Here is a 26,437-nt window from a genome sequence, read left to right as displayed (position 1 = left end):
ACCTTTATTTAACCAGGTAGGCCAGTTGAGAACACCTTTATTTAACCAGGTAGGCCAGTTGAGAACACCTTTATTTAACCAGGTGGGCTAGTTGAGAACACCTTTATTTAACCAGGTAGGCCAGTTGAGAACACCTTTATTTAACCAGGGAGGCCAGTTGAGAACACCTTTATTTAACCAGGAGGCCAGTTGAGAACACCTTTATTTAACCAGGAGGCCAGTTGAGAACACCTTTATTTAACCAGGTAGGCCAGTTGAGAACACCTTTATTTAACCAGGTAGGCCAGTTGAGAACACCTTTATTTAACCAGGTAGGCCAGTTGAGAACACCTTTATTTAACCAGGTAGGCCAGTTGAGAACACCTTTATTTAACCAGGTAGGCCAGTTGAGAACACCTTTATTTAACCAGGTAGGCCAGTTGAGAACACCTTTATTTAACCAGGTAGGCCAGTTGAGAACACCTTTATTTAACCAGGTAGGCCAGTTGAGAACACCTTTATTTAACCAGGGAGGCCAGTTGAGAACACCTTTATTTAACCAGGTAGGCCAGTTGAGAACACCTTTATTTAACCAGGTAGGCCAGTTGAGAACACCTTTATTTAACCAGGGAGGCCAGTTGAGAACACCTTTATTTAACCAGGGAGGCCAGTTGAGAACACCTTTATTTAACCAGGTAGGCTAGTTGAGAACACCTTTATTTAACCAGGAAGGCTAGTTGAGAACACCTTTATTTAACCAGGGAGGCCAGTTGAGAACACCTTTATTTAACCAGGTAGGCTAGTTGAGAACACCTTTATTTAACCAGGAGGCTAGTTGAGAACACCTTTATTTAACCAGGAGGCCAGTTGAGAACACCTTTATTTAACCAGGTAGGCCAGTTGAGAACACCTTTATTTAACCAGGTAGGCTAGTTGAGAACACCTTTATTTAACCAGGGAGGCCAGTTGAGAACACCTTTATTTAACCAGGTAGGCCAGTTGAGAACACCTTTATTTAACCAGGTAGGCCAGTTGAGAACACCTTTATTTAACCAGGTAGGCCAGTTGAGAACACCTTTATTTAACCAGGTAGGCCAGTTGAGAACACCTTTATTTAACCAGGTAGGCCAGTTGAGAACACCTTTATTTAACCAGGTAGGCCAGTTGAGAACACCTTTATTTAACCAGGTGGGCTAGTTGAGAACACCTTTATTTAACCAGGTAGGCCAGTTGAGAACACCTTTATTTAACCAGGGAGGCCAGTTGAGAACACCTTTATTTAACCAGGGAGGCCAGTTGAGAACACCTTTATTTAACCAGGGAGGCCAGTTGAGAACACCTTTATTTAACCAGGTAGGCCAGTTGAGAACACCTTTATTTAACCAGGTAGGCCAGTTGAGAACACCTTTATTTAACCAGGTAGGCCAGTTGAGAACACCTTTATTTAACCAGGTAGGCCAGTTGAGAACACCTTTATTTAACCAGGTAGGCCAGTTGAGAACACCTTTATTTAACCAGGTAGGCCAGTTGAGAACACCTTTATTTAACCAGGTAGGCCAGTTGAGAACACCTTTATTTAACCAGGTAGGCCAGTTGAGAACACCTTTATTTAACCAGGGAGGCCAGTTGAGAACACCTTTATTTAACCAGGTAGGCCAGTTGAGAACACCTTTATTTAACCAGGTAGGCCAGTTGAGAACACCTTTATTTAACCAGGGAGGCTAGTTGAGAACACCTTTATTTAACCAGGGAGGCCAGTTGAGAACACCTTTATTTAACCAGGTAGGCTAGTTGAGAACACCTTTATTTAACCAGGAAGGCTAGTTGAGAACACCTTTATTTAACCAGGGAGGCCAGTTGAGAACACCTTTATTTAACCAGGTAGGCTAGTTGAGAACACCTTTATTTAACCAGGGAGGCTAGTTGAGAACACCTTTATTTAACCAGGGAGGCCAGTTGAGAACACCTTTATTTAACCAGGTAGGCCAGTTGAGAACACCTTTATTTAACCAGGTAGGCTAGTTGAGAACACCTTTATTTAACCAGGGAGGCCAGTTGAGAACACCTTTATTTAACCAGGTAGGCTAGTTGAGAACACCTTTATTTAACCAGGTAGGCCAGTTGAGAACACCTTTATTTAACCAGGAGGCCAGTTGAGAACACCTTTATTTAACCAGGAGGCCAGTTGAGAACACCTTTATTTAACCAGGAGGCCAGTTGAGAACACCTTTATTTAACCAGGTAGGCCAGTTGAGAACACCTTTATTTAACCAGGTAGGCCAGTTGAGAACACCTTTATTTAACCAGGTAGGCCAGTTGAGAACACCTTTATTTAACCAGGTAGGCCAGTTGAGAACACCTTTATTTAACCAGGTAGGCCAGTTGAGAACACCTTTATTTAACCAGGTAGGCCAGTTGAGAACACCTTTATTTAACCAGGTAGGCCAGTTGAGAACACCTTTATTTAACCAGGTAGGCCAGTTGAGAACAAGTTCTCATTTACAACTGCGACCTGGACAAGAAAGTAAAGCAGTGCGACACAAACAACAACACAGAGTTACACATGGAATAAACAAACGTACAGTCAATAACACAATAGAAAAAAAATATTTCTACAGTGTGTGCAAATGAGGTAAGATTAGGGAGGTAAGGCAATAAATAGGCCGTAGTGGCGAAGTAATTACAATTTAGAAATTAAACACTGGAGTGATAGATGTGCAAGTAGAGATACTGGGGTGCAAAAGAGCAAAGAAATAAATAACAATGTGGGGATGAGGTAGTTGGATGTAAAGGGGTATGTAACTGCTGGCAGGGAAGTCAGACACAGGAGAACAGAACTAGGTAGTAGCCGGAGCAGTTTAATCCAAAAACCAATGGCATAAAAATACAACAGCATATGGGTACAAAAAACCTGACGTGCACCAGTAACATGTGCACAAACACAACAAACAATTCCACACAAAGACATGGGGGGAACGGAGGTTAAAATACACAACAAATAATGAGGGAAATGGAAACCAGGTGTGTAGGAAAACAAGACAAAACAAATGGAAAATGAAAAGTGGATCGACAATGGCAAGAAGACCGGTGACGCCGACCGCCGCCCGAACAAGGAGAGGAAACGACTTTGGTGGAAGTCGTGACAGATGGACTATTTACAAATGGGCTATGTACATGTTCAATGATCTGTGAGCTGGTAATGAGGGAGATATGAGTTTCCAGCTTCAGTGGTTTTTGCAATTCATTCCAGTCCTTGGCAGCAGAGAACTGGAAGGAAAGGCGGCCAAAGGGGGAATTGGCTTTGGGGGGGAGCAGTGAAATATACCTGCTGGAGCGCGTGCTACAGGTGGGTGTTGCTATGGTGATCGTTGTTGGCTGAGATAAGGCAGGGCTTTACCTAGCAAAGACCTATAGATGACCTGGAGCCAGTGGGTTTTGCAACGAATATGAAGCGAGGGCCAGCCAACGAGAGCATACAGGTCGCAGTGGTGGGTTGTATATTGGGCTTTGGTGACAGAACGGATGGCACTGTGATAGACTGCATCCAATTTACTGAGTGTTGGAGGCTATTTTGTAAATGACATCGCCGAAGTCAAGGATTGGTAGGATAGTCAGTTTTACCCAGGGTATGTTTGGCAGCATGAGTGAAGGGGACGCTTTGTTGCGAAATAGGATGCCAATTCTAGATTTGATTTTGGATTGGAGATGCTTAATGTGAGTCTGGAAGGAGAGTTTACAGTCTAACCAGACACCTAGGTATTTGTAATTGTCCACATATTTTACATCAGAACCGTCCAGAGTAGTGATGCTGGATGGGCTGGCAGGTGCGGGCAGCAATTGGTTCAAGAGCATGCATTTAGTTTTACTTGCATTTAAGAGCAGTTGGAGGCCACGGAAGGAGAGTTGTATGGCATTGAAGCTCGTCTGGAGGTTAGTTAACACAGTGTCCAAAGAAGGGCCAGAAGTATACAGAATGGTGTCGTCTGCGTAGAGGTGGATCAGTGAATCACCAGCAGCAAAAGCGACATCATTGATGTATACAGTGAATTGAATCCTGTGGCATGACCATAGACTGCCAGAGGTCCGGACAACAGGTCCTCCGATTTGACACACTGAACTGTCTGTCATTTTGAAACCAAATCAAATCAAATTTTATTTGTCACATACAATGGTTAGCAGATGTTTGCGAGTGTGAAACTTCAGGACAATGCAGTGCAGTAATCTAACTAACAATTCTAAAACTACTGTTTTAGTAACCAAAACCAAGGCTGTTGAGTCTGCCAATAAGAATGTGGTGATTGACAGAGTCGAAAGCCTTGGCCAGGTCGATGAATACGGCTGCACAGTATTGTCTTTTATCGATGGCGGTTATGACATCGTTTAGAACCTTGAGCGTGGCTGAGGTGCACCAATGACCAGCTCGGTAACCAGATTGCATAGGTACGGTGGGATTCGACATGGTCGGTGATCTGTTTGTTAACTTGGGTAGGATAGATATAGGTCTGTAACAGTTTGGGTCTAGGGTGTCTCCCCCTTTGAAGAGGGGGATGACCGCGGCAGCTTTCCAATCTTTGGGGATCTCAGACGATATGAAAGAGAGGTTGAACAGGCTAGTAATAGAGGTTGCAACAATTGCAAATCCAGATTTTGTAACTCTTTCAGAACATCAGTTATCTGGATTTGGGTGAAGGAGAAATGGCTTATTTAAGATGAACGACCAGGCATCCTCTACTGACGGAATGAGGTCAATATCCTTCCAGGGTACCTGGGCCAGGTCGATTAGAAAGGCCTGCTCGCTGAAGTATTTTAGGGAGTGTTTGACAGTGATGAGGGGTGGTTGTTTGACCGTAGACCCATTACGGATGCAGGCAATGAAGCAGTGATCACTGAGATCCTGGTTGAAGACGGCAGAGTTGTAATTAGAGGGCTTGGTTGGTTAGGATGATGTCTATGAGGATGCCCGTGTTTACGGATTTGGGGTTGTACCTGGTAGGTCCATAAATATTTCAAAAACTAAAAGCATTGTATTAGGGATTAACCATAAACCTCAACTAAATCTTGTAATGAATAAGTTGGAAATTGAGCAAGTTGACGTGACTAAACAGCTTGGAGTAACCCTGGATTGTAAACTATCATGGTCAAAACGTATTGATACAATATTTATTTGTATTTATTTAGAAACTAAGATGGGGAAAGGTCTGTCCGTAATAATGCGATGCTCTGCTCAGACACCTATGCATACCCCACAAGACATGCCACAAGGTCTCTTCACAGTCTCGAAGTCCAGAACAGACTCTGGAAAATGCACGGTACTACACAGAGACATGACTACATATTCCTATATTCCACATCAAGTAACTCATGCAAACAGTAAAATCTGATTTTTTTAAAACTATACCTTATCTACCTTATCTGCTTATCTAACAGTTCCAACTTTAACAATATGTTCTACAGTAAGATGTGCAGTAGGCCTGATCATGTTTTATCTGTGCTGTCACTTAGAGTTGCACTATCAAAAACTGAGCCTGTGTGTGTGTTGTGGAATACATCTTTGTGATGTGATCAATCAGTTTATTCCCGTTCAGAATTAAAATGCTTTGTTGTATTTTAACAGCAACAGTTCCAACCTAGACAGATATGTAAGAGTGTTTTTAATGGGTAAAAATAAACATGACTAGCTATATGGGTATTTCATTTCATTGTTATTTGTTTTTGTCTATATTGCATTGGTTTTAGGCATAAGGGTAATGAAATGTACCAATATTTACGCAGTGTTGAATATTTTCATAAACTTCGGTTCCAGGAAAACACAGAATTTCTAATTAGGGTTCCAGGCTGAACATGTTTAAGAACCCCTGGTTATAGGGCATATTGTTCCCACTGTGACTTAAAACCTACCCAAACCAAAAACTGTGGATAGATGGCAGCATTTGTGCAACTGAAAACGCGAACCATCGGATTTAACCAAGTGATTACAAACAGTGCAGTTATGCCCTCTGTAAAGCAACCAAACAGGCAAAATGTCAGTACAGAGACAAGAGTTGCAATTCAATGGCTGAGACACGAGACGTAGGTGGCAGGGACTCCAGACAATCATGGATTACAAAGGGAAAGCCAGTCAAGTCATGGACACAGCTCCCAGAAAGCTAAACACCTTTGCCCGCTTTGAGGACAACACTGTGGGCTCTCCTTCTCCGTGGCCGACGTGAGTAAGACATCTAAGTGTGTTAACCCTCGCAGGGCTGCCGGCCTAGACGACATCCCTAGCTGCGTCCAGACCAGCTGGCTAAAGTGTTTACGGACATATTCAATCTCTCCCTATCCCAGTCTGCTGCCCCCACTTGCCTCTATGTCCACCATTGTTCTTGTACCCAAGAAAGCAAAGGTAACTGAACTAAATTACTATCGCCCCGTAGCACTCACTTCTGTCATCGTGAAGTGCTTTGAGAGGCTAGTCAAGGATCATACCTACTGTATATAGCTCAGAATTCAATATTATAGTACCCTCCAAGCTCATCATTAAACTTGCAGCCCTGTGTCTGAACCCCGCCCTGTGCAATTGGGTCCTGGACTTCCTGACGGGCCGCCCCCAGATGGTGAAGTTAGGAAACAACTTCGCTAATCCTCAACACAGGGGCCCCACAAGGGTGCATGCTCAGCCCCCTATTGTTCTCCCTGTTCACCCATGACTGCGTGGCCATGCACGCCTCCAACTCGATCATCAAGTTAGCAGACGACACAACAGTAGTAGGACTGATTATCAACAATGACGAGACAGCCTACAGGGAGGAGGTGACGGCTCTGGGAGTGTGGTGCCAGGAAAATAACCTCTCACTCACTGTCGACAAAACAAAGGAGATGATCGTGGACTTCAGGAAACAGCAGTGGGACTGGGCCACAGTGGAGCAGATGGAAAGCTTCAAGTTCCTCGGTGTACATGTCACTGACGATCTGAAATGGTCCACACAGACAGTGTGGTGAAGAAGGCGCAACAGCTTTGTACCTAAAACCCTCAAACTTTTACAGATGCACAATTGAGAGCATCCTGTCGGGCTGTATCACCGCCTGGTACGGCAACTGCACCGGCCGCAACCGCAAGGCTCTCCAGAGGGTAGTGAGGTCTGCACAACGCATCACCAGGGGCAAACTACCTGCCCTCCAGGACACCTACAGCACCCGATGTCACAGGAAGGTCAAAAAGATCATCAAGGACAACAACCACCCGAGCCACTGCCTGTTCACCCCTCTATCATCCAAAAGGCGAGGTTAGTACAGATGCATTAAAGCTGGGACCGAGAGACTGAAAAACAGCTTCTATCTCAAGGCCATCAGACTTTTAAATAGTCATCACTAGGCGGCTTCCACTCGGTTACATAACCCTGCACCTTAGAGGCTGCTGCGTCATATACTGTACATAGACTTGAAATCACTGGCCACTTTAATAATGGAACACTAGTTATTCTAATAATGTTTACATATTTTTGCTTTATTCATCTCACATTTATATACTGTATTCTATTCTACTGTATTTTAGTCTATGCCACTCAGACATTGCTCATCCTAATATTTATATATTCCTTATGTTTATTTTTATTGTTGTGAATTGTTAGATGTTACTGCACTACTGGAGCTAGGAACACAAGCATTTCACCACACCCACAATAACATCTGCTAAATATGTGTATGCGACGAATAAGATTTGACTTGCCGGATGTGGAGATCCTGGGTTGGCGTGGTTACACGTGGTCTGCGGTTGTGAGGCTGGTTGCACGTACTGACAAATTCTAAACTCAGCAAAAAAAGAAACATCCCTTTTTCAGGGCCCTGTGTTTCAAAGATAATTTGTAAAAATCCAAATAACTTCACAGATCTTCATTGTAAAGGGTTTAAAAACACTGTTTCCCTGCTTGTTCAATGAACCATAAACAATTAATGAACATGCACCTGTGGAACGGTCGTTAAGACACTAACAGCTTACAGACGGTAGGCAATTAAGGTCACAGTTATGAAAACTTAGTACACTAAAGAGGCCTTTCTATTGACTCTGAAAAACACCAAAAGAAAGATGCCCAGGGTCCCTGCTCATCTGCGTTAATGTGTCTTAGGCATGCTGCAAGGAGGCATTAGGACTGCTAATGTGGCCAGGGCAATAGATTGCAATGTCCTTACGGTGAGATGCCTAAGACAGCGCTACAGGGAGACAGGACGGACAGCTGATTGTCCTCGCAGTGGCAGACCACGTGTAACAACACCTGCTCAGGATCGGTACATCCAAAAATCACACCTGCGAGACAGGTACAGCATGGCAACAACAACTGCCCGAGTTACACCAGGAACGCACAATCCCTCCATCAGTGCTCATACTGTCCGCATTAGGCTGAGAGAGGCTGGACTGAGGGCTGAAGGCAGGTCCTCACCAGACATCTCCGGCAACAACGTTGAATATGGGCACAAACCCACTGTCGCTGGACCAGACAGGACTGGCAAAAAGTGCTCTTCACTGACAAGTCGTGGTTTTGTCTTACCAGGGGTGATGGTTGGATTCGTTTTTAAGGAATGAGCATTACACCGAGGCCTGTACTCTGGAGCAGGATTGATTTGGAGGTGGAGGGTCCATCATGGTCTGGGGCGGTGTGTCACGGCATCATCGGACTGAGCTTGTTGTCATTGCAGGCAATCTCATGCTGACCCTCCAGCATGACAATGCCACCAGCCATACTGCTCGGTCTGTGCGTGATTTCCTGCAAGACAGTGTTCTGCCATGGCCAGCGAAGAGCCTGGATCTCAATCCCATTGAGCACGTCTGGGACCTGTTGGATTGGAGGGTGAGGGCTAGGGCCATTCCCCCCCAGAAATGTCGTATAACTTGCAGTTGCTTTGGTGGAAGAGTGGGGTAACATCTCACAGCAAGAACTGGCAAATCTAGTGCAGTCCATGAGGAGGAGATGCACTGCAATACTTAATGCAGCGGGTGGCCACATCTGATACTGACTGTTACTTTTGATTTTGACCCCCCCCTCATGTTCAGGGACACATTATTCCATTTCTGTTAGTTACATGTCTGTGGAACTTGTTCAGTTTATGTCTCAGTTGTTGAATCATATGTTCATACAAATATTTACACGTTAAGTTTGCTGAAAATAAACGCAGTTGACAGTGAGAGGATGTTTCTTTTTTTGCTGGGTTTATAAAATGACGTTGGAGGCGGCTTATGGTAGATGTGAACATTCAGTTCTCTGGCGTGTACTCTGGTAGACATTCCTGCAGTCAGCATGCTAATACGATGCTCCCTCAACTTCAGACTTCTGTGGCATTGTGTTGTGTGACAAACTGCGCATTTTAGAGTGGCCTTTTGTCCCCAGCACAAGGTGCACCTTTGCAATGATCATGCTGTTTAATCAACCATGCAAAGAAATGCCCAAAATTGCAGGCAATAATCACACTACTGGAGCTAGAACTAGAAAAGCTTAGGCTAACCATAATCACACTACTGGAGCTAGAACTAGAAAAGCTTAGGCTAACCATAATCACACTACTGGAACTAGAAAAGCTTAGGCTAACCATAATCACACTACTGGAGCTAGAAAAGCTTAGGCTAACCATAATCACACTACTGGAGCTAGAAAAGCTTAGGCTAACCATAATCACACTACTGGAGCTAGAAAAGCTTAGGCTAACCATAATCACACTACTGGAGCTAGAGCTAGAACTAGAAAAGCTTAGGCTAACCATAATCACACTACTGGAGCTAGAACTAGAAAAGCTTAGGCTAACCATAATCACACTACTGGAGCTAGAACTAGAAAAGCTTAGGCTAACCATAATCACACTACTGGAGCTAGAACTAGAAAAGCTTAGGCTAACCATAATCACACTACTGGAGCTAGAACTAGAAAAGCTTAGGCTAACCATAATCACACTACTGGAGCTAGAACTAGAAAAGCTTAGGCTAACCATAATCACACTACTGGAACTAGAAAAGCTTAGGCTAACCATAATCACACTACTGGAGCTAGAAAAGCTTAGGCTAACCATAATCACACTACTGGAGCTAGAAAAGCTTAGGCTAACCATAATCACACTACTGGAGCTAGAAAAGCTTAGGCTAACCATAATCACACTACTGGAGCTAGAACTAGAAAAGCTTAGGCTAACCATAATCACACTACTGGAGCTAGAACTAGAAAAGCTTAGGCTAACCATAATCACACTACTGGAGCTAGAACTAGAAAAGCTTAGGCTAACCATAATCACACTACTGGAGCTAGAACTAGCTAACCAAAACACTTAGGCTAACCATAATCACACTACTGGAGCTAGAACTAGAAAAGCTTAGGCTAACCATAATCACACTACTGGAGCTAGAACTAGAAAAGCTTAGGCTAACCATAATCACACTACTGGAACTAGAAAAGCTTAGGCTAACCATAATCACACTACTGGAGCTAGAACTAGAAAAGCTTAGGCTAACCATAATCACACTACTGGAGCTAGAACTAGAAAAGCTTAGGCTAACCATAATCACACTACTGGAGCTAGAACTAGAAAAGCTAACCATAATTACTACTGGGCTAACCATAATCACACTACTGAGCTAGAACTAGCTTAGGCTAACCATAATCACACTACTGGAGCTAGAAAAGCTTAGGCTAACCATAATCACACTACTGGAGCTAGAAAAGCTTAGGCTAACCATAATCACACTACTGGAGCTAGAAAAGCTTAGGCTAACCATAATCACACTACTGGAGCTAGAAAAGCTTAGGCTAACCATAATCACACTACTGGAGCTAGAACTAGAAAAGCTTAGGCTAACCATAATCACACTACTGGAGCTAGAACTAGAAAAGCTTAGGCTAACCATAATCACACTACTGGAGCTAGAACTAGAAAGCTTAGGCTTAGGCTAAACCATAATCACACTACTGGAGCTAGAACTAGAAAAGCTTAGGCTAACCATAATCACACTACTGGAGCTAGAACTATAAAAAGCTTAGGCTAACCATAATCACACTACTGGAGCTAGAACCTTAGGCTAATCATAACACTACTGGAGCTAGAACTAGAAAAGCTTAGGCTAACCATAATCACACTACTGGAGCTAGAACTAGAAAAGCTTAGGCTAACCATAATCACACTACTGGAGCTAGAACTAGAAAAGCTTAGGCTAACCATAATCACACTACTGAGCTAGAACTAGAAAAGCTTAGGCTAACCATAATCACACTACTGGAGCTAGAACTAGAAAAGCTTAGGCTAACCATAATCACACTACTGGAGCTAGAACTAGAAAAGCTTAGGCTAACCATAATCACACTACTGGAGCTAGAACTAGAAAAGCTTAGGCTAACCATAATCACACTACTGGAGCTAGAACTAGAAAAGCTTAGGCTAACCATAATCACACTACTGGAGCTAGAACTAGAAAAGCTTAGGCATAAACCATAATCACACATAATACTGGAGCTAGAACTAGAAAAGCTTAGGCTAACCATAATCACACTACTGGAGCTAGAACTAGAAAAGCTTAGGCTAACCATAATCACACTACTGGAGCTAGAACTAGAAAAGCTTAGGCTAACCATAATCACACTACTGGAGCTAGAACTAGAAAAGCTTAGGCTAACCATAATCACACTACTGGAGCTAGAACTAGAAAAGCTTAGGCTAACCATAATCACACTACTGGAGCTAGAACTAGAAAAGCTTAGGCTAACCATAATCACACTACTGGAGCTAGAACTAGAAAAGCTTAGGCTAACCATAATCACACTACTGGAGCTAGAACTAGAAAAGAGGCTAACCATAATCACAGAAGCTAGAAAAGCTTAGGCTAACCATAACACTACTGGAGCTAGAAAACTGGAGCTAACCATAATCACTACTGGAGCTAGAAAAAGCTTAGGCTAACCATAATCACACTACTGGAGCTAGAACTAAAAAGCTGGAGCTAGGCTAACCATAATCACACTACTGGAGCTAGAACTAGAAAAGCTTAGGCTAACCATAATCACACTACTGGAGCTAGAACTAGAAAAGCTTAGGCTAACCATAATCAACTACTGGAGCTAATCAGGCTAACCATAATCACACTGGAGCTAGAACTAGAAAAGCTTAGGCTAACCATAATCACACTACTGGAGCTAGAACTAGAAAAGCTTAGGCTAACCATAATCACACTACTGGGAGCTAGAAAAACTAACCATAAAAGCTAGAACTAAGAAGGCTAACCATAATCACACTACTGGAGCTAGAACTAGAAAAGCTTAGGCTAACCATAATCACACTACTGGAGCTAGAACTAGAAAAGCTTAGGCTAACCATAATCACACTACTGGAGCTAGAACTAGAAAAGCTTAGGCTAACCATAATCACACTACTGGAGCTAGAACTAGAAAAGCTTAGGCTAACCATAATCACACTACTGGAGCTAGAACTAGAAAAGCTTAGGCTAACCATAATCACACTACTGGAGCTAGAACTAGAAAAGCTTAGGCTAACCATAATCACACTACTGGAGCTAGAACTAGAAAAGCTTAGGCTAACCATAATCACACTACTGGAGCTAGAACTAGAAAAGCTTAGGCTAACCATAATCACTACTACTGGAGCTAGAACTAGAAAAGCTAGAACTAGAAAAGGCTAACCATAATCACACTACTGGAGCTAGAACTAGAAAAGCTTAGGCTAACCATAATCACACTACTGGAGCTAGAACTAGAAAAGCTTAGGCTAACCATAATCACACTACTGGAGCTAGAACTAGAAAAGCTTAGGCTAACCATAATCACACTACTGGAGCTAGAACTAGAAAAGCTTAGGCTAACCATAATCACACTAAGCTAGAACTAGAAAATAGGCTAACCATAATCACACTACTGGAGCTAGAACTAGAAAAGCTTAGGCTAACCATAATCACACTACTGGAGCTAGAACTAGAAAAGCTTAGGCTAACCATAATCACACTACTGGAGCTAGAACTAGAAAAGCTTAGGCTAACCATAATCACACTACTGGAGCTAGAACTAGAAAAGAAAAGCTTAGGCTAACCATAATCACACTACTGGAGCTAGAACTAGAAAAGCTTAGGCTAACCATAACTGAGCTAGAACTAGAAAAGCTTAGGCTAACCATAATCACACTACTGGAGCTAGAACTAGAAAAGCTTAGGCTAACCATAATCACACTACTGGAGCTAGAACTAGAAAAGCTTAGGCTAACCATAATCACACTACTGGAGCTAGAACTAGAAAAGCTTAGGCTAACCATAATCACACTACTGGAGCTAGAACTAGAAAAGCTTAGGCTAACCATAATCACACTACTGGAGCTAGAACTAGAAAAGCTTAGGCTAACCATAATCACACTACTGGAGCTAGAACTAGAAAAGCTTAGGCTAACCATAATCACACTACTGGAGCTAGAACTAGAAAAGCTTAGGCTAACCATAATCACTACTGGAGCTAGAACTAGAAAAGAGCTAGAACTAGAAAAGCTTAGGCTAACCATAATCACACTACTGGAGCTAGAACTAGAAAAGCTTAGGCTAACCATAATCACACTACTGGAGCTAGAACTAGAAAAGCTTAGGCTAACCATAATCACACTACTGGAGCTAGAACTAGAAAAGCTTAGGCTAACCATAATCACACTACTGGAGCTAGAACTAGAAAAGCTTAGGCTAACCATAATCACACTACTGGAGCTAGAACTAGAAAAGCTTAGGCTAACCATAATCACACTACTGGAGCTAGAACTAGAAAAGCTTAGGCTAACCATAATCACACTACTGGAGCTAGAACTAGAAAAGCTTAGGCTAACCATAATCACACTACTGGAGCTAGAACTAGAAAAGCATAATCACACTACTGGAGCTAGAACTAGAAAAGCTTAGGCTAACCATAATCACACTACTGGAGCTAGAACTAAAAAAAGCTTAGGCTAACCATAATCACACTACTGGAGCTAGAACTAGAAAAGCTTAGGCTAACCATAATCACACTACTGGAGCTAGAACTAGAAAAGCTTAGGCTAACCATAATCACACTACTGGAGCTAGAACTAGAAAAGCTTAGGCTAACCATAATCACACTACTGGAGCTAGAACTAGAAAAAAAGCTTAGGCTAACCATAATCACACTACTGGAGCCAGAACTAGAAAAGCTTAGGCTAACCATAATCACACTACTGGAGCTAGAACTAGAAAAGCTTAGGCTAACCATAATCACAGAACTAGAAAACTTGGAGCATAATCAGAACTGGAGCCAGAACTAGAAAAGCTTAGGCTAACCATAATCACACTACTGGAGCCTAGAACTAGAACTAGCTAAAATCACACTACTGGAGCAGAACTAGAAAAGCTTAGGCTAACCATAATCACACTACTGGAGCCAGAACTAGAAAAGCTTAGGCTAACCATAATCACACTACTGGAGCTAGAACTAGAAAAGCTTAGGCTAACCATAATCACACTACTGGAGCCAGAACTAGAAAAGCTTAGGCTAACCATAATCACACTACTGGAGCCAGAACTAGAAAAGCTTAGGCTAACCATAATCACACTACTGGAGCCAGAACTAGAAAAGCTTAGCTAACCATAATCACACTACTGGAGCCAGAACTAGAAAAGCTTAGGCTAACCATAATCACACTACTGGAGCCAGAACTAGAAAAGCTTAGGCTAACCATAATCACACTACTGGAGCCAGAACTAGAAAAGCTTAGGCTAACCATAATCACACTACTGGAGCCAGAACTAGAAAAGCTTAGGCTAACCATAATCACACTACTGGAGCCAGAACTAGAAAAGCTTAGCCAGCTAACCATAATCACACTACTGGAGCCAGAACTAGAAAAGCTTAGGCTAACCATAATCACACTACTGGAGCCAGAACTAGAAAAGCTTAGGCTAACCATAATCACACTACTGGAGCCAGAACTAGAAAAGCTTAGGCTAACCATAATCACACTACTGGAGCCAGAACTAGAAAAGCTGGAGCCAGAACTAGAAAAGCTTAGGCTAACCATAATCACACTACTGGAGCCAGAACTAGAAAAGCTTAGGCTAACCATAATCACACTACTGGAGCCAGAACTAGAAAAGCTTAGGCTAACCATAAATCACAGAACTACTAGGAGCCAGAACTAGAAAAGCTTAGGCTAACCATAATCACACTACTGGAGCCAGAACTAGAAAAGCTTAGGCTAACCATAATCACACTACTGGAGCCAGAACTAGAAAAGCTTAGGCTAACCATAATCACACTACTGGAGCCAGAACTAGAAAAGCTTAGGCTAACCATAATCACACTACTGGAGCCAGAACTAGAAAAGCTTAGGCTAACCATAATCACACTACTGGAGCCAGAACTAGAAAAGCTTAGGCTAACCATAATCACACTACTGGAGCTAGAATCACACTAATAGAACTAGAAAAGCTTAGGCTAACCATAATCACACTACTGGAGCTAGAACTAGAAAAGCTTAGGCTAACCATAATCACACTACTGGAGCTAGAACTAGAAAAGCTTAGGCTAACCATAATCACACTACTGGAGCCAGAACTAGAAAAGCTTAGGCTAACCATAATCACACTACTGGAGCCAGAACTAGAAAAGCTTAGGCTAACCATAATCACACTACTGGAGCCAGAACTAGAAAAGCTTAGGCTAACCATAATCACACTACTGGAGCTAGAACTAGAAAAGCTTAGGCTAACCATAATCACACTACTGGAGCCAGAACTGAAAAGAGCTAACCATAATCACACTAGAACTAGAACTAGAAAAGCTTAGGCTAACCATAATCACACTACTGGAGCTAGAACTAGAAAAGCTTAGGCTAACCATAATCACACTACTGGAGCTAGAACTAGAAAAGCTTAGGCTAACCATAATCACACTACTGGAGCTAGAACTAGAAAAGCTTAGGCTAACCATAATCACACTACTGGAGCTAGAGCTTAGGCTAACCATAATCACACTACTAGAAAAGCTTAGGCTAACCATAATCACACTACTGGAGCTAGAACTAGAAAAGCTTAGGCTAACCATAATCACACTACTGGAGCTAGAACTAGAAAAAGCTTAGGCTAACCATAATCACACTACTGGAGCTAGAACTAGAAAAGCTTAGGCTAACCATAATCACACTACTGGAGCTAGAACTAGAAAAGCTTAGGCTAACCATAATCACACTACTGGAGCTAGAACTAGAAAAGCTTAGGCTAACCATAATCACACTACTGGAGCTAGAACTAGAAAAGCTTAGGCTAACCCACTTTTACAGCCAACAATGCACTGAAGCACAAAAAATAATAAATAGGATCATATTTATAAATGGATATATACATCTTAAAACAGGTTGTCGTGTTCAAGCTCAGGCTCCCCCAGCATGCTGACAAGGCCAGGATCTTCAGGGCAGAATGAACGCCCAGCCTGGTGATGTGTCTGTGTCTGTTCATCCCGGAGTCATGCTGCCTCTGATCCCATCTGGAGTGTCTCTCCCTTCTGGGTAGAGGGCGAGGCACAGCGGGATGGGGCCAATCTGCTCAGGATCAAACAGACGTGTGTGTGTTCCAAATGGCGCCCTACACTATGGGCCCTGGTCAAAATCAGTGCACTATATAGGGAATAGGGTGCCATTTGAGACAAACATGGGCCCTGTTGGAATTCCTTCCGTGTATCTTTCCTCCATGCAAGTAATTAGTGATTAGACATTGGACAGGTGATCTCAAGGGCTCCACCACACAGCTTTCACCTGCCCACTCATTCCTAATCAGTGATCTGATCAGGCCTACTTCAAGGAAGGAACGTCAATAGGTCGAAACAGCATCCAACTATGATGAATCAGTGAATGATCATCAATGTTTCTGAAGCCTGTAGATGTAGGTTGAATAAGCCTGGACTCTACTGCTGTCCACATTACTTCTTTACCTTCTTAACCATTGGAATGCCAGGATTTGTCACTGTATTTCTAAAAAGACTTAAACATGTACACATTGTTCTTTGGGACACTTCCTACACCATATTCCATATATACTTACCTACTCCCTCACCACTCATAAATAAAATAGTGTGCACCAGGTTTCCCTATTAGGCAATTACTGTTTGCATGCATGCCTATGGTAGTACCTGCCCAATACCAACTGGACCCCTAGTCCCTTCAGCTATATCCCTTAGCTCCTTCCCTTAGCTCATTCCCTAAGCTCCTTCCCTTAGGCACTTTCTCACTAACACACTCTGGAATATCAACAGACGTAGTGAGGAATATTAGCTTGGCATACATCCAAGTCCTTTGAATATGAAAGTGATTAATTCCAGAAGCAAGTTTGATATTCACTGTCAACACAGGCCTGTTACGAGTGACTAAAAAGCTCTGCAGATTTTGCTGTAAGGAGGCAGAGTCATGAGATCATTTATTTTGGTACTGTCCATATGTAGCTCGTTTTTGGTCACAGGTCCAGGAATGGCTGAAGAATTGCAACATTTGCCTAGAACTAACACTGCAGCAATACTGGGTGATTTTAAAAAGTAATAGTCAATCGATCAATAATGTAATAATTACTTTAGCAAAAATACATTTTTAATTTACAATCTGTAGAAACTATGAGAATAGAAAGTTTCAGTACTTTTGTGAAGCATCACAGCACAGTTGAAAAATGTATGGCAAATAGAAATCCAAAATGGATGGTGTTGAGAGATAGATGGGAGGGGTTGAATGGAGCTGAAGGGACTGGATGGTGTTGAGAGAAATGGATGGTGTTGGAAGAGATAGATGGGAGGGGTTGAATGGAGGAGCTGAAGGGACTGGATGGTGTGTTGAGAGATAGATGGGAGGGGTTGAATGGAGGGACTGGATGGTGTTGAGAGATAGATGGGAGGGGTTGAATGGAGCTGAAGGGACTGGATGGTGTTGAGAGATAGATGGGAGGGGTTGAATGGAGCTGAAGGGTGGGACTAATAACAACAAGATAACTAATGTAAAACATATGGGGTCTGTCAAATGTATAGAGGTTCAGAACTTTTGTGAAATAGCACAGTTACAAATAGAAATCAAACTGGATGGAAATCAGAAATAGAGGAAGGACTAAAAACAAACAAAATATAACTATTGTAAAATAGATTGTGTCTGTAAAATGTGTATAGTATGTACACTACACTTCAAATGTTTGGTGTCACCTAGAAAAGTCCTTGTTTTTTAAAGAAAAGCACATTTTCTGTCCATTAAAATAACATGAAATTGATCGAAATACAGTGTAAACATAGTTCATGTTGTAGATGACTATTGTAGCTGAAAACGGCAGATTTTTAATGGGATATCTACAGAGGATATCTACAGAGGATATCTACAGAGGATATCTACAGAGGATATCTACAGAGGATATCTACAGAGGCTATCTACAGAGGATATCTACAGAGGCTATCTACAGAGGATATCTACAGAGGATATCTACAGAGGATATCTACAGAGGATATCTACAGAGGAGATCTACAGAGGATATCTACAGAGGATATCTACAGAGGCTATCTACAGAGGATATCTACAGAGGATATCTACAGAGGCTATCTACAGAGGATATCTACAGAGGCTATCTACAGAGGATATCTACAGAGGCTATCTACAGAGGATATCTACAGAGGATATCTACAGAGGATATCTATAGAGGATATCTACAGAGGATATCTACAGAGGATATCTACAGAGGATATCTACAGAGGATATCTACAGAGGCTCATTATCAGCAACCATCACTCCTGTGTCCCGTTGTGTTAGCTAATCCAAGCATATCATTTTAAAAGGCTAATTAATCATTAGAAAACCCTTTTGCAATTATGTTAGCACAGCTGAAAACTGTTGTCTGATTAAAGAATCAATACATAAATAAAGGGCGTTGTACACAGCGTTGTACGAGATAGTCTAAAGAAGGCAAATTTTATTGCTTCTTTGAGCAGAACAGTTTTCAGCTGTGCTAACAATTGCAAAAGGGTTTTTGAATGATCAATTAGCCTTTTAAAATGATCAACTTGGATTAGCTAACACAACATGCCATTGGAACTCAGGAGTGATGATCCTGATCATTTGCCTCTGTGAACGCCTATGTAGATATTCCATAAAAAAATCTGCCGTTTTCAGCTACAATAGTCATTTACAACATTAACAATGTCTACACTGTATTTCTGATCAATTTGATGTTGTTTTAATGGACAAAAAATAATGATTATCTTTCAAAAACAAGGACATATCTAAGTGACCCCAAACTTTTGAACTGTAGTGTATATAGATATATATACTTACCCCCAAAATATATGGGGGATTGGAAATGATGCAGACAATTACATTAATTTGAAATGACAAATCATTTGAAATAATAAAAAAATAGTGACTAAAAAGAGACATACGGTGAATTTCATTTGAAGGTTTAGAAGATGGTTAGAGACAAAATGTTTGACAATCCAGCAGAGGGAATGTGTGTCATTCTAGTAGAAAAGTTTAACATAATGAGTAGTTCTCTGTTGCCAAATGGCCCAGGGCTGAGGGATGGCCAGGATAACTGAGGGAGGGAGGGGTTTGGTCATGGGGCAGATTGTGGGTATTAGATGAGGCCATCAGAGTCCAGTGGATTACTGTAAGCCTATCCAGCAGCCTACAGCAGCCTTTCCACTAGCCTCTGTGTCCTGCTCAGTCGCATCATATCACTCTACTCACACCAGTCCGGGAGGAAGATGGGGGTCAATACTCGCTGTGTTGCTCTGCTGGTTCTGCTGCTGTTAGCTCAAGGTAAGATTAATCTCCCTAACCCAGGTACCCTGTCAGCATTGTCGCTAACCTAACTCACCCTAACCCCCCTAACCCTAACTCACCCTAACCCTAACTCACCCTAACTCTTACCCTAACTCACCCTTACCCTAACTCACCCTAACCCTAACTCACCCTAACCCCCTAACCCTAACTCACCCTAACCATAACTCAACCTAACTCACCCTAACCCCCCTAACCCTAACTCACCCTTACCCTAACTCACCCTAACCCTAACTCACCCTAACCCATATGTCCAGTTATCCAAATCAGCATGACTCCCCTGTGTTTTATATATATTTCCATACTGAGGTTGGAATGATACTTAGACATTTAGAACATTATTATAATGCCATTTTAGTGTAAGAGCTGTTTGAAAATGCAGCCTGCAATTTCAGTCTGTTTTGGTGGGATGGAGTTTTAGCTTGCCTGGTGACATCACCTGGCGGTAAATTAGAAAGAGTTTCCCAAACCGCTCTGCCGATAACAGCTAGGTTTCAGTTTCTCTCCCCATTCAGACCTCTCCCAGAAAGTCCTAGCAAAAGCCTTGCTTGAGAAATTGCTGTTTGCTCAGAAGCAATTGTTGTTTATTTTTGACCATTTTAATTGAAAACAATCACAGTAAGGGACATAATTGTTAGCCCGAAATTATTTGATATTGAGATCAAAACTGCTGCATTGGACCTTTACAATGACCCATGACCCAGTTTACTGAACCAGTGGTTTATTAACCATGACCCAGTTTGCTGAACCAGCAGTTTACTAACCATGACCCATGCCCAGTTTACTGAATCAGCAGTTTACCAACCATGACCCAGTTTACTGAACCAGTGGTTTATTAACCATGACCCAGTTTACTGAACCAGTGGTTTACTAACCATGACCCAGTTTACTGAACCAGTGGTTTACTAACCATGACCCAGTTTACTGAATCAGCAGTTTACTAACCATGACCCAGTTTACTGAACCAGTCGTTTATTAACCATGACCCAGTTTGCTGAACCAGCAGTTTACTAACCATGACCCATGCCCAGTTTACTGAATCAGCAGTTTACCAACCATGACCCAGTTTACTGAACCAGTGGTTTATTAACCATGACCCAGTTTACTGAACCAGTGGTTTACTAACCATGACCCAGTTTACTGAACCAGTGGTTTACTAACCATGACCCAGTTTACTGAATCAGCAGTTTACTAACCATGACCCAGTTTACTGAACCAGTCGTTTATTAACCATGACCCAGTTTACTGAACCAGTGGTTTACTAACCATGACCCATGCCCAGTTTACTGAACCAGCAGTTTACTAACCATGACCCATGCCCAGTTTACTGAACCAGTGGTTTACTAACCATGACCCAGTTTACTGAATCAGCAGTTTACTAACCATGACCCAGTTTGCTGAACCAGCAGTTTACTAACCATGACCCATGCCCAGTTTACTGAACCAGTGGTTTACTAACCATGACCCATGCCCAGTTTACTGAACCAGTGGTTTACTAACCATGACCCAGTTTGCTGAACCAGCAGTTTACTAACCATGACCCATGCCCAGTTTACTGAACCAGTGGTTTACTAACCATGACCCATGCCCAGTTTACTGAACCAGTGGTTTACTAACCATGACCCATGCCCAGTTTACTGAACCAGTGGTTTATTAACCATGACCCATGCCCAGTTTACTGAACCAGTGGTTTACTAACCATGACCCAGTTTGCTGAACCAGCAGTTTACTAACCATGACCCAGTTTACTGAACCAGCGGTTTACTAACCATGACCCAGTTTACTGAATCAGCAGTTTACTAACCATGACCCAGTTTACTGAACCAGCGGTTTACTAACCATGACCCAGTTTACTGAATCAGCAGTTTACTAACCATGACCCAGTTTGCTGAACCAGCAGTTTACTAACCATGACCCATGCCTAGTTTACTGAATGAGCAGTTTACCAACCATGACCCAGATTACTGAACCAGTGGTTTACTAACCATGACCCATGCCCAGTTTACTGAACCAGCAGTTTACTAACCATGACCCATGCCCAGTTTACTGAACCAGTGGTTTACTAACCATGACCCAGTTTACTGAATCAGCAGTTTACTAACCATGACCCAGTTTGCTGAACCAGCAGTTTACTAACCATGACCCATGCCCAGTTTACTGAACCAGTGGTTTACTAACCATGACCCATGCCCAGTTTACTGAACCAGTGGTTTACTAACCATGACCCAGTTTGCTGAACCAGCAGTTTACTAACCATGACCCATGCCCAGTTTACTGAACCAGTGGTTTACTAACCATGACCCATGCCCAGTTTACTGAACCAGTGGTTTACTAACCATGACCCATGCCCAGTTTACTGAACCAGTGGTTTATTAACCATGACCCATGCCCAGTTTACTGAACCAGTGGTTTACTAACCATGACCCAGTTTGCTGAACCAGCAGTTTACTAACCATGACCCAGTTTACTGAACCAGCGGTTTACTAACCATGACCCAGTTTACTGAATCAGCAGTTTACTAACCATGACCCAGTTTACTGAACCAGCGGTTTACTAACCATGACCCAGTTTACTGAATCAGCAGTTTACTAACCATGACCCAGTTTGCTGAACCAGCAGTTTACTAACCATGACCCATGCCTAGTTTACTGAATGAGCAGTTTACCAACCATGACCCAGATTACTGAACCAGTGGTTTACTAACCATGACCCAGTTTACTGAACCAGCGGTTTACTAACCATGACCCAGTTTACTGAACCAGTGGTTTACTAACCATGACCCATGCCCAGTTTACTGAACCAGTGGTTTATTAACCATGACCCAGTTTGCTGAACCAGCAGTTTACTAACCATGACCCATGCCCAGTTTACTGAATCAGCAGTTTACCAACCATGACCCAGTTTACTGAACCAGTCGTTTACTAACCATGACCCAGTTTACTGAACCAGCGGTTTACTAACCATGACCCAGTTTACTGAATCAGCAGTTTACTAACCATGACCCAGTTTGCTGAACCAGCAGTTTACTAACCATGACCCATGCCCAGTTTACTGAACCAGTGGTTTACTAACCATGACCCATGCCCAGTTTACTGAACCAGTGGTTTACTAACCATGACCCACTTTACTGAACCATTGGTTTACTAACCATGACCCAGTTTACTGAATCAGCAGTTTACTAACCATGACACATGCCTAGTTTACTGAATCAGCAGTTTACTAACCATGACCCACTTTACTGAACCATTGGTTTACTAACCATGCCCCAGTTTACTGAATCAGCAGTTTACTAACCATGACCCAGTTTACTGCACCACTGGTTTACTAACCATGACCCAGTTTACTGAATCAGCAGTTTACTAACCATGACCCAGTTTGCTGAACCAGTGGTTTACTAACCATGACCCATGCCCAGTTTACTGAATCAGCAGTTTACTAACCATGACCCAGTTTACTGAACCAGCGGTTTACTAACCATGACCCAGTTTACTGAACCAGCAGTTTACTAACCATGACCCAGTTTACTGAACCAGCAGTTTACTAACCATGACCCATGCCCAGTTTACTGAATCAGCAGTTTACTAAACATGACCCATGCCCAGTTTACTGAATCAGCAGTTTACCAACCATTTAACATTTACATTTAAGTCATTTAGCAGACGCTCTTATCCAGAGCGACTTACAAATTGGTGCATTCACCTTATGACATCCAGTGGAACAGCCACTTTACAATAGTGCATCTAAATCTTTTAAGGGGGGTGAGAAGGATTACTTTATCCTATCCTAGGTATTCCTTAAAGAGGTGGGGTTTCAGGTGTCTCCGGAAGGTGGTGATTGACTCCGCTGTCCTGGCGTCGTGAGGGAGTTTGTTCCACCATTGGGGGGCCAGAGCAGCGAACAGTTTTGACTGGGCTGAGCGGGAACTGTACTTCCTCAGTGGTAGGGAGGCGAGCAGGCCAGAGGTGGATGAACGCAGTGCCCTTGTTTGGGTGTAGGGCCTGATCAGAGCCTGGAGGTACTGAGGTGCCGTTCCCCTCACAGCTCCGTAGGCAAGCACCATGGTCTTGTAGCGGATGCGAGCTTCAACTGGAAGCCAGTGGAGAGAGCGGAGGAGCGGGGTGACGTGAGAGAACTTGGGAAGGTTGAACACCAGACGGGCTGCGGCGTTCTGGACGAGTTGTAGGGGTTTAATGGCACAGGCAGGGAGCCCAGCCAACAGCGAGTTGCAGTAATCCAGACGGGAGATGACAAGTGCCTGGATGAGGACTTGCGCCGCTTCCTGTGTGAGGCAGGGTCGTACTCTGCGGATGTTGTAGAGCATGAACCTACAGGAACGGGCCACCGCCTTGATGTTAGTTGAGAACGACAGGGTGTTGTCCAGGATCACGCCAAGGTTCTTAGCGCTCTGGGAGGAGGACACAATGGAGTTGTCAACCGTGATGGCGAGATCATGGAACGGGCAGTCCTTCCCCGGGAGGAAGAGCAGCTCCGTCTTGCCGAGGTTCAGCTTGAGGTGGTGATCCGTCATCCACACTGATATGTCTGCCAGACATGCAGAGATGCGATTCGCCACCTGGTCATCAGAAGGGGGAAAGGAGAAGATTAATTGTGTGTCGTCTGCATAGCAATGATAGGAGAGACCATGTGAGGTTATGACAGAGCCAAGTGACTTGGTGTATAGCGAGAATAGGAGAGGGCCTAGAACAGAGCCCTGGGGGACACCAGTGGTGAGAGCGCGTGGTGAGGAGACAGATTCTCGCCACGCCACCTGGTAGGAGCGACCTGTCAGGTAGGACGCAATCCAAGCGTGGGCCGCGCCGGAGATGCCCAACTCGGAGAGGGTGGAGAGGAGGATCTGATGGTTCACAGTATCGAAGGCAGCCGATAGGTCTAGAAGGATGAGAGCAGAGGAGAGAGAGTTAGCTTTAGCAGTGCGGAGCGCCTCCGTGATACAGAGAAGAGCAGTCTCAGTTGAATGACTAGTCTTGAAACCTGACTGATTTGGATCAAGAAGGTCATTCTGAGAGAGATAGCGGAGAGCTGGCCAAGGACGGCACGTTCAAGAGTTTTGGAGAGAAAAGAAAGAAGGGATACTGGTCTGTAGTTGTTGACATCGGAGGGATCGAGTGTAGGTTTTTTCAGAAGGGGTGCAACTCTCGCTCTCTTGAAGACGGAAGGGATGTAGCCAGCGGTCAGGGATGAGTTGATGAGGGAGGTGAGGTAAGGGAGAAGGTCTCCGGAAATGGTCTGGAGAAGAGAGGAGGGGATAGGGTCAAGCGGGCAGGTTGTTGGGCGGCCGGCCGTCACAAGACGCGAGATTTCATCTGGAGAGAGAGGGGAGAAAGAGGTCAGAGCACAGGGTAGGGCAGTGTGAGCAGAACCAGCGGTGTCGTTTGACTTAGCAAACGAGGATCGGATGTCGTCGACCTTCTTTTCAAAATGGTTGACGAAGTCATCTGCAGAGAGGGAGGAGGGGGGGAGGGGGAGGAGGATTCAGGAGGGAGGAGAAGGTGGCAAAGAGCTTCCTAGGGTTAGAGGCAGATGCTTGGAATTTAGAGTGGTAGAAAGTGGCTTTAGCAGCAGATACAGAAGAGGAAAATGTAGAGAGGAGGGAGTGAAAGGATGCCAGGTCCGCAGGGAGGCGAGTTTTCCTCCATTTCCGTTCGGCTGCCCGGAGCCCTGTTCTGTGAGCTCGCAATGAGTCGTCGAGCCACGGAGCGGGAGGGGAGGACCGAGCCGGCCTGGAGGATAGGGGACATAGAGAGTCAAAGGATGCAGAAAGGGAGGAGAGGAGGGTTGAGGAGGCAGAATCAGGAGATAGGTTGGAGAAGGTTTGAGCAGAGGGAAGAGATGATAGGATGGAAGAGGAGAGAGTAGCGGGGGAGAGAGAGCGAAGGTTGGGACGGCGCGATACCATCCGAGTAGGGGCAGTGTGGGAAGTGTTGGATGAGAGCGAGAGGGAAAAGGATACAGGGTAGTGGTCGGAGACTTGGAGGGGAGTTGCAATGAGGTTAGTGGAAGAACAGCATCTAGTAAAGATGAGGTCGAGCGTATTGCCTACCTTGTGAGTAGGTGGGGAAGTTGAGAGGGTGAGGTCAAAAGAGGAGAGGAGTGGAAAGAAGGAGGCAGAGAGGAATGAGTCAAAGGTAGACGTGGGGAGGTTGAAGTCGCCCAGAACTGTGAGAGGTGAGCCGTCCTCAGGAAAGGAGCTTATCAAGGCATCAAAAGCTCATTGATGAACTCTCCGAGGGAACCTGGAGGGCGATAAATGATAAGGATGTTAAGCTTGAAAGGGCTGGTAACTGTGACAGCATGGAATTCAAAGGAGGCGATAGACAGATGGGTAAGGGGAGAAAGAGAGAATGACCACTTGGGAGAGATGAGGATCCCGGTGCCACCACCCCGCTGACCAGAAGCTCTCGGGGTGTGCGAGAACACGTGAGCGGACGAAGAGAGAGCAGTAGGAGTAGCAGTGTTATCTGTGGTGATCCATGTTTCCGTCAGTGCCAAGAAGTCGAGGGACTGGAGGGAGGCATAGGCTGAGATGAACTCTGCCTTGTTGGCCGCAGATCGGCAGTTCCAGAGGCTACCGGAGACCTGGAACTCCACGTGGGTCGTGCGCGCTGGGACCACCAGATTAGGGTGGCCGCGGCCACGC

The 26,437-nt window shown here is 43.8% G+C and overlaps 1 protein-coding gene across 1 annotated transcript in view; it reads left to right on the top strand.

The window, feature by feature from the left end:
* Positions 1-19,624: 19,624 nt before the first annotated feature.
* The window catches only part of LOC115118149 (retinoschisin-like), a 60,838-nt gene continuing 54,025 nt past the window's right edge, over positions 19,625-26,437 (top strand). The window contains exon 1 of the mRNA XM_065009395.1: positions 19,625-19,758. Coding sequence (XP_064865467.1) covers positions 19,704-19,758 — 55 coding nt within the window. The 5' untranslated portion in view covers positions 19,625-19,703. The remainder of the gene's footprint in view (positions 19,759-26,437) is intronic.

Source organism: Oncorhynchus nerka, linkage group LG24 (genome assembly GCF_034236695.1).
Source record: "Oncorhynchus nerka isolate Pitt River linkage group LG24, Oner_Uvic_2.0, whole genome shotgun sequence".
NCBI classification, from domain to species: Eukaryota; Metazoa; Chordata; class Actinopteri; order Salmoniformes; family Salmonidae; genus Oncorhynchus; species Oncorhynchus nerka.
The sequence above is the reverse complement of the archived record's forward strand: the minus strand, read 5'-3'. Positions and strand labels throughout refer to the sequence as shown.